General features: G+C 42.9%; 1 protein-coding gene and 1 long non-coding RNA gene across 10 annotated transcripts in view; one reads left to right on the plus strand and one right to left on the minus strand.

The window, feature by feature from the left end:
* dnm2a (dynamin 2a) overlaps positions 1-11033 on the plus strand; it is a 30797-nt gene that overhangs the window by 14762 nt on the left and 5002 nt on the right. For 3 of the 9 annotated variants that reach the window (XM_065965048.1, XM_065965050.1, XM_065965047.1), the window contains exons 11-21: positions 653-739; positions 832-902; positions 1728-1784; positions 3106-3157; positions 4263-4274; positions 6608-6718; positions 8299-8408; positions 8535-8646; positions 8833-8997; positions 9901-10124; positions 10326-10589. In XM_065965048.1, the coding sequence (XP_065821120.1) occupies positions 653-739; positions 832-902; positions 1728-1784; positions 3106-3157; positions 4263-4274; positions 6608-6718; positions 8299-8408; positions 8535-8646; positions 8833-8997; positions 9901-10124; positions 10326-10589 (1265 nt within the window). Of the gene's footprint in view, positions 1-652; positions 740-831; positions 903-1727; positions 1785-3105; positions 3158-4262; positions 4275-6607; positions 6719-8298; positions 8409-8534; positions 8647-8832; positions 8998-9900; positions 10129-10325; positions 10590-11033 lie in introns of those variants that run through there. The other 6 variants (XM_065965051.1, XM_020640878.3, XM_065965052.1 and 3 more) reach the window with 4 other exon arrangements.
* On the minus strand, positions 5281-7888 carry LOC136183083 (uncharacterized). The gene is made up of 2 exons (XR_010668903.1): positions 7427-7888; positions 5281-7029 (listed from the first exon to the last, which is right to left on the minus strand). It is a non-coding gene; the product is annotated as an uncharacterized lncRNA (long non-coding RNA).

Below are 11033 nucleotides of genomic sequence, written 5' to 3' on the forward strand. Positions count from 1 at the left end.
ACAGTGGCAGCTTGAATGGGGTGTTTCCATAGCAACAGTGCTCCACTGCCATCTTGTGGAAAGAGGAAGGCCTTGCACTCATTAAAATCAGCTGACAGGCACACTGAAATCCAGCCATCCTTATCCTCCGCTTTACAGGTTTACCTCTGCCTCAGCCCATCCTGTCACTCTCCCCTTCTCATCCAGTCTTCACTAATCGAGTCCGAGATGACACTCTTGAACTAATTAAAAAGTCTTGAAATTCGGAAGTGGTAAAATTTGTTTAAAACATAAAATGTGCTTGGTGATACTTTTAATTTGCCATGCATGGCAAAGGAAAGTGTAAGCTCACATTACTACCTCATTGGTTCGGAATTGATGAGGTCATCTCTGGCTGATAGTAATAACCACTTTGCAGAGCAGACAGTCATTTAGAGTTTAATGTCTGTACGTGTGTGTGTGTGTGTGGTCTTTGGTTGTTTGGATACACGTGACACTAAAATGTCACTTGACTATCTCGTTCCGTTTTCTTTGTTTTCACTTACTCTCACTATTCACTCCTGTTTCTCTCTGATACTTATTGGTAAGTCTAACTCAGACGAGCTCACATGTCAGTGTGTGATTGTGGGTGTCTCCATTCAGTGCTGCAGTTTTGCATTCTGTTGCTTTTCAGCTCAATTCCTACCCCAGACTGAGAGAGGAGACTGAGAGGATTGTTACCTCCCATGTCAGAGAAAGAGAAGGGAAGACTAAGGATCAGGTGACTGGCTAGATACCAGAAGTGAACACTTTGTAAATTGTGTTTAATTGAGATCTCTGCATCCTAATCATGATTTTCTGCCTTTCATTAAGGTTCTGCTGTTGATTGACATTGAACTGTCCTACATCAACACCAACCATGAGGACTTCATAGGCTTTGCTAAGTACGTACCCCTCCTCTCTCAAACCTGTTCTAGCCATACCTTAAGCCTTAGCTGGTAACCCTCGTCTCACTACAGGTATTGTGACTGCGATTAACTACATGCTGCATGTTGTGCCGGGAACACTTGAACGCCATCAGTACACATGAAACCAAGCTGTCGTTTGAAAAAATTCTACAGAATCACCTCCCCTTCACTGCCACTGAATCTGAGTGTTTCCTATAATGAGCCACATGTTGTGAGCAGCGGTGCATCAGTGTGACTTAGCATGCCAATTAGCCACTTCAGAACATGTGTCTCCCTCTAGGGGATGTAGATACTACAATGATCAAGGTCGTACTAGTTGCCCATCTGTCCCCCTTGCTTGCAACAACTCCCCCCCGACCAAGTCAATCAGGCGTGCTTAATTGCTTGACAGATGAACTTTCTGTCTGCTGTTTGAATGTCAGTATGAAGCCTGCAGCATCAGACAGAGCCTTTTTTAATGTTTTACTGCAATTAACTTTGACTGCTGTTATGCACTGAACTTATTTGCACACTTGAGGCATCTTATTGTCTTTTTGTGGTGTGTATCCGCTTGAGGTTTAGAGGTCATCATGGTTGAATTCACATGGTCCCTGGTGTAGCACTCACAGTAACATGTAGTCGAGTGGAGATGCCCTCCTCTGTGTGGGTCATGCTGTCGAACGATTAACAAGGCAAGCCCCCATTTGTGTGTGTTTGTGTGTGAGAAGGTTTACTGCCTAGCCTCTGCATGGCCAGTAGATTGCTGTAATATGCTGGAGGTCAGCGAGGGCTGTTTAACGGTTCTCATGACATCACTTTCAGTCTTGACTACAGAAGGCTGGATGATGGTAGCTCCCCGCCGGGGTACAGCAACAACAGGTGGGCTAAAAGAAAGGATGTAGGATTGTGTGTATGATTGTGTGTGAGTGTTTGACCCTTTATGTTGTTAAATCCACTTCCATCTTTATGTATTTGCACAGCAGAACAATATTTTAAATCCTCAAAGTGTTTTATTGCCACCTTTCTGCAGTTAGTCAGTAGAGTTATATCAATGACAAAGGTCCTTTAGTGGGAAGTTAGGAAAATGTCCTAGTGATCGTTTTTTCTGTCTGATTTGAATTGTTAAGTAAAAAAAATGGCTGTGGCTCAGAGTAGGCTGTCTGTTAACAAGAAGGTCAGGAGTTTGATGCCCAGCTCCTGCAGCTATATGTTGAAGTGTCATTGGTCAAGACACTGAACCCTGGATTGCATCTGAGTGTCATAGTCAGCGGTGTGCATGCATATAAATGGGATCAGTGAATAAAGATGGGCACTTAAAGTAGCAGCCTCTACCATCAGTGTGTGAAGGAGTGAATGTGACGTGTAGTGTAAAAGCTCTTAGTAGTCTAGATGACTAGAAAAGCGCCAAACAAGTCACAGTCCATTTACCATTGAGGAAATGTTTATGCTCTAGTCTAAGTCCTTCAGCCTCTTGTATTAAACTTAAAAAAACATTGTTGCACCCGTAAAAACGTTAGCCTTCACTGTTTCCAGAAGTGAAAATAGGTATCTTAGGGGAATAAGAACAATTCTGGGTAAAATATTTTAGTAGCATGTGCTCAAGTTGTGCACATAAGAGAAGGATTGCTCATTTATCACTCAGGGATGTGATTTTCTTTCTGTATTTTTCTGGAATTCCACTTTTGTTTATGGACTTCTGAAATGTTCAATATCCAAAGGGATGTTAGCTGGTTTTCCGCTGTTACTTGAATTACAGATTTTCAAGGACAGTGTTGAGCCATCTTGGCTCTCTGTTCATTTGCCGAGCTACAAACAAACTCCAAAGCAAGCATCCGTTAGTCTACAGCTAACAAGACAGTCTGCTGCAAGCGCAGAGTTCTGAGGACGATTTGATAGAGACACTGTGTTTTTGTATGTTTTCAGTTTAAGGTCCGCACTTTTTGTACTGTATATTTTCCTGCCTTTTTTTTCCATCACCAATTGCATGCCTGATACATAGAGACGGACCACTAGATTATTTTCTTACTTGTCTCTCTGGGCTTTTGAACTAAAGGCTATAAAACATAAAACTGGAAATTCATAGAGTATCATGGAGCATATGTAACATGAAATTTTAGTTTGAATGTGCTTATTTGGAATAGGTTTAGAGTGACGTTCTCCACATTAATTGTCTTTCCTGTCCGTCTTTGTGTAACGACAGCGCCCAACAAAGGAACACGGCTGCAAACAAGAAGAGGGCCATACCCAACCAGGTAGGAAACCTTTCAGCTGTCCCACATTTCATCTCCCCCGACTGATACCTCCCATTACAAGGCTTTTAATCAACAATGTGAATATGTACCTCCCTCCCCCCCCCCTCCCTCCCTTCAGCGATGATTTATCCTATAGCCATTAATCTATATCTGCATATGTATGTTACTGTTAACAATACCCGACACTGTACATCATTGTAACGACTGACTGTACCCAGTCTTCCCTAATTCTCATCATCAACTCCCTGATGTCCATGATGTTATAAAGCGGGTCCTCTTTTTGTCCGACTGATGTTTTAGTCACATTTGCTGGATTTCATGTGTGTTTATAAGATTCTGAAAGAGGATTATTATGATATTACTGCCGATCGGAGTTAAAGATCACAGATTGAGTGAGGGGGAGAGTTGCATTAGTGAACCGAAAGAAGACCCTGCTTCCCCACGTTTCTGAAACATGTGTCTTTGTTTCCATTGCTATTATTAATTGCTGTCTGCATGTAACCCAGGCATGTTGTTCACCAACAAAGCAACAAACGCTCCAACAGTTTTGTTGATTGACTTGTTGCTTTCCCATTAACACACAAGCATTTTTTTATGTTTTGTAATTCAGAATGTGCATGGAAACTCGCACCTGTCAGCTGAGCAACAATTATGACTACCAAGTTTTGATGTTCTTGAAGTAATTCTAATTGCATGTAACTCTCTTGCTCTGTCTCTCTCTGTCTCTCTCTGTCTCTCTCTGTCTCTCTCTCTCTCTCTCTCTCTCTCTCTCTCTCTCTCTCTCTCTCTCTCTCCCCTGACTGTCTTCTTCTGTCCTCTTCTGGTTGTCTCATGATTCTTTCTCTCTGTTTTCCTTCTGCTGCTCCCGTGGAATCTTCCATTCTCACTTGTCACCTTTTGAATTCTCTACTCTTTCGCTCTCCTTCGATCCCCTTTCTCTCCTTCTCACTTTTGTTTCCTTCTGACTCCCTCTACCCTCCCTCCCTTCTCCTTCCTCTGGCCTTCCCTCGTCTCTGCTTGCTTGCCTTCTCATTTCTTCTGGCCTTGATTTTATACTGTCCCCCCCTTTTGCTTTAATTTCCCCCTACACTTCCTATTACCGCAGGGTGAGATTCTGGTAAGTACCCCACAGATTTAAACCACGCCCTGCCAGGGGGCAGCAGGGGTAGACCGCATAGAAGAACTGAGGCCATCACACACAGGTCAGCCTATATGATTAGGGTGGAAGAGACACACTGCTGTGAGATAACAGGAGAAACGGTTTGCTGTGAATACAGGAGTCAATACTTCTCACCACATGAAGTCATTTTACCCCTCTGCAGCTTGGTGGACTTGGAGAGGGCCATGAGGAAAAGGTAGAGTCTCACGGCTGATCAAACGGATATCATTGATCATTCTAGCATTAGCACACAGTTACCAGTAATTTGGAACTGTCTCTAAAGTAAAACACAGCTCATGTAATTTGGTCTCATTTCATTAAGGCTGTAATTGCCTTTAACTGTGCACATCTGGGTCGCTACTAACATTTTGTCCACCAAAATCTTTTCTCAAGATATACATGTTTTTACCCCCACACTCTGTAAGACCGTGTGTTATAAAGTGCCCCAAAGAGAAACTTGGGGAATCTTCCACCACTGACTGTGGACGCCATCAGTTCTCGTGTCTTCAGGTTCATACCTCTGCTGCTGCCTCAGCACGGTGACTGAAAAGTTTGCCTTGTGAGAATCATCCTGAACGCCCACCGGGGGGGGGGGGGGGGGGGCAGAACAAGGAGGGAAGCAAGGAAATCGGTAACACACAGTAGAATACATTTTTGATTTTTCTTTTAAATTGTCTTTTCATTCATCTCGTTTCAAACGACTAACCGACAGTCGTAATATTTGTTTCCGTTGTAATTCCTTTAACATTCTGACTGAAAAGGAAAGAACCTGTCTCTAAGTCTCTTCAGTGGTTCTTCTTGATTCAGAGCCGATCCCAATTTAAAGGTCACAGCTTTGGGATGTATTATAATGATGAAATCAAAATGTTAGGCGACTTTGTTTTTAACACTTCACACATTTTTAAATTGGCATGTTTCATCATAATCACTTTAGTTTCTGTGAATCTTTGTTTTCAATCACAAATCTAATCAAACATCTTTATTGAGTCATCTGAATCACATACACTGGTCAGACATGGATGTAACTTTGACAGTTCACAACTACTTTAGAATCATGCAGAAACAAAAGCATCTCATCTGTAACACCCTCATATCTCATGGTTTCCTCTTTCTGTATATGAACTTGGTCACCGACTTTAATACAGGGGATTGAAAACATTTCCTTTGTTCTAAAAATGTTACCTCCTCGACAAGGCAAACTCCCCGTATAACTCCTGTGTCATTCTCTCTCATGTTTATGTTTGTGCTTTTGAACTAATGGAAGCTTTTTTGTTTGGTCTTAACTCACTATAGTCCCCTAATGGATGGAGAGGGAGTGCAGGCGAGAGGTCTAAAGCAGACCTGAAACCTTTTTTACTCCTAGCTTTACTTATTATAGGAGCACATCTTTTACATAGAGGAAAGCCCCACACCCTTCATTTCTTCCTATATGGAGAGACATTGCAGCTTAAAAGACTCCTAGAAAATGAACCGTTTAGTCTTCACAGAGCAATTTCTCGACTCAGCTCTGTCTCGTGTGTTCGCTCCCTCTCCATCTTAAAATATGAAGTTTGCTGTTTAGAATTCAGCCCCTTCAGGAGTTCTGCTAAACCTGCTTTCTTTCCTCAGTATTTAAGCTTTTTTCCTCCCCATACCTTTTTTTTTTTTAAACTCACTTCTTCCCTCTTTTTACCTCATGAGGGTGTATACACCCTGCTTTGTGTATCCCCTTTCAAAGTTAACTCCACTAACTCTGCTTTTTTTTTAACAACCAGTACATAGGTTAGCTTTTACTGACCCACTGACACTAACATACCACCGCCGACCTACGATCTCTGACACTGTATTGAAGATAGCTTGGTCTGGACACCATCTGGACCTGTTTGTTGGTTTAAGGATTTCTATTCTGCTGACTGAAAACAAACCAAGGAATACATCACATATTCAGAATTTGAACCATTGATGCCTTTCTGTACATTTAGCCATATAGCACACAATGTTTTCTACTGATTGTGTGTTTTCTCAACTTTCAAAACTAAGTTTCAAACTTTGTTTGAAGGCATATTTAAAAAATCACAAGAACCAAAATTGAATATAAAGGTAAAAAGACAACCCTATTTACAGTTATGCAGCAGGTAAGGACTTCAGATTTTATTAGTTTCAATTACATCCCAGTATGATTGTTGAAACATTAATGGGACCCTCATGTCACCAGTGCATACGCCTGATTGATAAAGCTGTTTTCCCTCCATCCTCCTGGTACCCCTCTCTCCCTACCACCCTTTCTTTGTGCTACATCTTCACCTGCACAGGTGATCCGGAAAGGCTGGTTAACCCTCAACATCAGCATCATGAAGGGAGGCTCCAAAGAGTACTGGTTTGTCCTGACTGCGGAGAACCTGTCCTGGTACAAGGATGAGGAGGTGAGAGTTCTGTTCCCGTACTGTGTTAGTTTTTTTCATTCTGGAGATACAGTGATACGGCGAGCTGAGATGACACAGCATACAGGAATGCAGTAAGATGATGCAGTTTTTGTGCGTAGCTTTAGACTTGCCGTCGATCACCCTCGATGTTTGGATTTGTAGGTGTCCTAGCCCAGCCTAACCAATGTGCAGACTACTGTTCAACTGTAGCCTGATGAACAGGTAGTCTGAACACTGGGCAGGCGGGGGAGGTGAGGAGGACTCTGATGGGAGGAAAGACCATGAGGTTACTTCAGCTACAGGTCGCTAACCTAAGAGAGTAGGACAAAGGGCACAGAAAGCAAACATTAGCACTCTGAAATAATTTTTAAAACGAGAAGTGGTGGATATATCTAGACCCATACTGCTGAAATATTGGAATCTGGATAAATGTGTATTTTTTAAATCTTTAAAGTATTTATTTTAACCAACTCAAGCAAATAAACAGACATGGCTGTGCTGCTGTGGCTAAATAACCTCGAGTGTGCACACCCAGCAAACTCTACAGTTCATTGATATTATTAAAGACCTTTCAAAAAGTTGCAATAAAAGAACATGTCAGGGTGCTTATAGTTGAAGTCTGAATATTTAAAAAACATTGATGGAAGTTAAAAGTCTTCTATGACTTCTGAGTTTTTAAAACGCTCCAATAGCGTTTTGATCACTCACCAAATGAGGCTTCAGTTGTATCCACTCTGTCTGTGACGATAAAAGACCCCTCAAAGATATTTCCACAAAACACAACTAAAGATAAACTCTAGTGCAACGGCCTCAGTCCGGCCAAACGGCAACCACAAATGGGGCATTTGGTATCGGCCACCTTTTGCGAAAAAAGCAGCAGAAAGAGAGAGTGCGAGAGGGAGGATGGTGGAGGCAAACTGACGTGGCAGGCGGGCTGAAATGTTCCAGCCGGGATCTGACTTTGGAATTTGCAGGAAATCGTACTGGGTTACGGGGGGGGGGGGGGGGGGGAGAGAGATTGTGTGTGTGCATGTGTGTAGACTCTTACCCATGAATCCTTCAGGTTTTACAGAGTAAATGTTGATGGTGATTTCTGCTGGAGTACATTTTTATATCTAAAGCACATGATATATTCCTGTATATTGTTCATGTTTTTATGTGTTTGTTTGTTTTCTCTGCACGTGCAGTTAAGTATTGCAACCTTAGTGTATGTATGTGTGTGTGTGGTTGTGTGTGGTGGGGGCTGGGGATTGTGTGGAACTGTGAGTGATGTAACTGTTGGGCCCGCGCCACTCTCTGTGTTAGTGCAGACATAAATGCTTCCAGATGTCTCTGTTCAAGAGGGAAAGCTGGCACCCCATCCCCCGCCAGAACTCCTTCATGCTCCTCCTTTTCCTCCTGCTCCTCCTCATCACGCACTCCTCCATCTCACCAGCCTGCTGGTGGTCCACACAGATTTACGCTTTCTCTTTATTATTAAAATATAAAAACGCTCCCTTATGACACCATGACTTTTTCTGTTTTCTGATGTATAAACTGTTTAAGTTCTGCTGCAAATCCATGTTTCTGTCTCATTCCAGGAGAAGGAAAAGAAGTATATGCTTCCTCTGGACAACCTGAAGATCAGAGATGTTGAGAAAGGATTTATGTCCACAAAGCACATTTTCGCAATCTTCAACACAGAACAGAGGTCAGGGTTGTGACCTTCAGTGAAGACATTTCAATGATTTGATTTGTATCTTCTTGTGGTTTCTTGTACATGCATGTCCTTGGGTACTGTGTGTAAACCAGGCAATTGTGTTCACCTTTTCTATAGGAATGTGTACAAGGATCTTCGCCAAGTAGAGCTGGCTTGTGATTCCCAAGAGGATGTGGACAGCTGGAAAGCCTCATTCCTAAGGGCAGGAGTTTATCCAGAGAAGGACCAGGTATGTGGGCTTTCTGTCTCTGAAGTCCTGAAATAGTTATTACGGTCGTTATAAGCACAACCGCCTTCTAAGTTCCTTTGTTTTTGCTTAATTAAGACAACAATCCTAACTGCTACTTGAATGAAGAAACTTAATAAATGTTTTGAAATTAAATATTTGTTCATCTTTATTGTTTGACATCAATAGGCAGAGAATGAAGACGCTGCCCCTGCAGACACATTCTCTATGGACCCTCAGCTGGAGCGGCAGGTGGAAACCATCCGCAACCTGGTGGATTCATACATCGGCATCATCAACAAATCCACCAGAGACCTCGTGCCCAAGACCATCATGCATCTCATGATCAACAGTGTGAGTCCAACAGTCCCCAGCAGCAGACACAATCCATAAACAAACAAAGAGTGTATGCAAAGTCCAACACAAACCTAAAACAAAAGATCATCTTAGTCTGTGACCTTAAAGCTCCAGTGAGGAGTTTAAACTGGTTATGAAACATGATTATGGAATCAATACTGATCCCTCTAAATCACCTACAGAAGCAGTTGAGACAACCAGCTACAACAACACTTATTTCTATGTAGTATTTTCATTCCCTGTTACAAATGCCACCGGGTCGCTGCCAGACTAAACCATTAACAGTACGCTGCTGAACATTTATGTTTCTGTGTTCCACGGCAATGATCCACAGTGAGTTAGTCTATTAACGGAGGGAGGATGATCGTTCCTCAATACCATGACTAGACATATAAACAGGATGAGATGAGCAAAGACACACCACTTTGTCCACAAGAGGCGCCAAAGTCAACAAGCCAAAAAAGTACAAAATAAAATCATTTCCTGATCTTTTATTGACAGAGATAAAAGGTATTTTAAGGGGCTGTCATGAAACGTGGATTCTTTTGTCGAAACAGTTTTCTTTCATGGAGGTTTTAGGTATTCAACCAGTAGAGAATTAAGAGAAAGCTATGAACACAACTTTGTACAGTGCAGTGTACAGCCCAGCCAATGTTGGTGGTCTAGCTGAGTGTATGTTCTTACTCTTAGGGATTTATTTTATGCTAATTACTAACACTGGCTAACACCTGTGTGTAAAGATATGTTTTTATCATATATTTACGCATGTTTCCCCCAATTTATGAACCCTTAGATCATTTAACTTCTGACTTCCGGTGCACCTACCTGCGTCTACACATTTTTAATGTAAATAAAGTGAATTGCATTTACAGTTGTTGAAATAATCTTTACTTCCTTCAGGCAAAGGATTTCATCCACTCGGAGCTGCTGGCCTACCTCTACTCATCTGGAGACCAGAACAGCCTCATGGAGGAGTCAGTCGACCAGGCCCAGCGGAGAGACGAAATGTTGCGCATGTATCATGCACTTAAGGAGGCACTGCACATAATTGGCGACATTAGTACAAGCACCGTCTCCACCCCAGCACCCCCACCTGTCAATGACACCTGGATGCAAGAAGCCAGGTGAGATAAGGTTCTAGATAAGCTTCAAGTGTAACAGCTGGGAAATACAATATCTAGTGGCACCTCCTGTTTCCCAGAATCAGCCAAATATTGAATCTCTCCTACATAGGGAGTGATGATTTCCTCACCTCTACAGGAAGATTAATGAGATCTTTTACATGATTAAGATGTCAGTTTCAATTCATCATACTCTCCTCTCAGCCCAACCCCTCAGCGCAGGCCGCCTGCTGCTGCTGCACCGCCCCCCAGCCGCCCACCTGCTGTTCGGGGCCCAACACCAGGACCACCTCTGAACCCTTCCCCTGCTTTCGGAGCTCCTCTTAACCCCTCTCCCGCATTCGGTGCGCCACCAATCCCCTCTCGCCCAGGCCCGGCCATGAATGCCTATAACAGTGGCCAGGATCCCTTCAGTGCACCCCCACAGATCCCCTCCAGGCCAGCCCGAGTCCCACCCGGTGTGCCTAGGTAAGATCTCCTGTTGTATCAATACCTTGGTTTGATTTGATACATTACAGTTTTTGTTTTACTGTATTTCCAGCATTTTGCTCTAACGTCACGTCATCATCTGTCCTTCAAGTGTCACAGGCATTGTTCATCATTTCTCAGTCTGACCACTCATCCCGTCTACATATAATATTATTTTTATTTGACTTCATTTACCGCTCACTCTCTCACTCCGTTTGTTTCTCCCTGACCTCACTCTCTCACTCCGTTTGTTTCTCCCTAACCTCACTCTCTCACTCCGTTTTTTTCTCCCTGACCTCACTCTCTCACTCCGTTTGTTTCTCCCTGACCTCACTCTCTCACTCCGTTTGTTTCTCCCTGACCTCACTCTCTCACTGTTTTTTCCTCCCTGACCTCAATCTCTCACTCCGTTTGTTTCTCCCTGACCTCACTCTCTCACTCCGT

This window comes from Labrus bergylta, chromosome 16 (assembly GCF_963930695.1).
Source record: "Labrus bergylta chromosome 16, fLabBer1.1, whole genome shotgun sequence".
Lineage (NCBI taxonomy): Eukaryota > Metazoa > Chordata > Actinopteri > Labriformes > Labridae > Labrus > Labrus bergylta.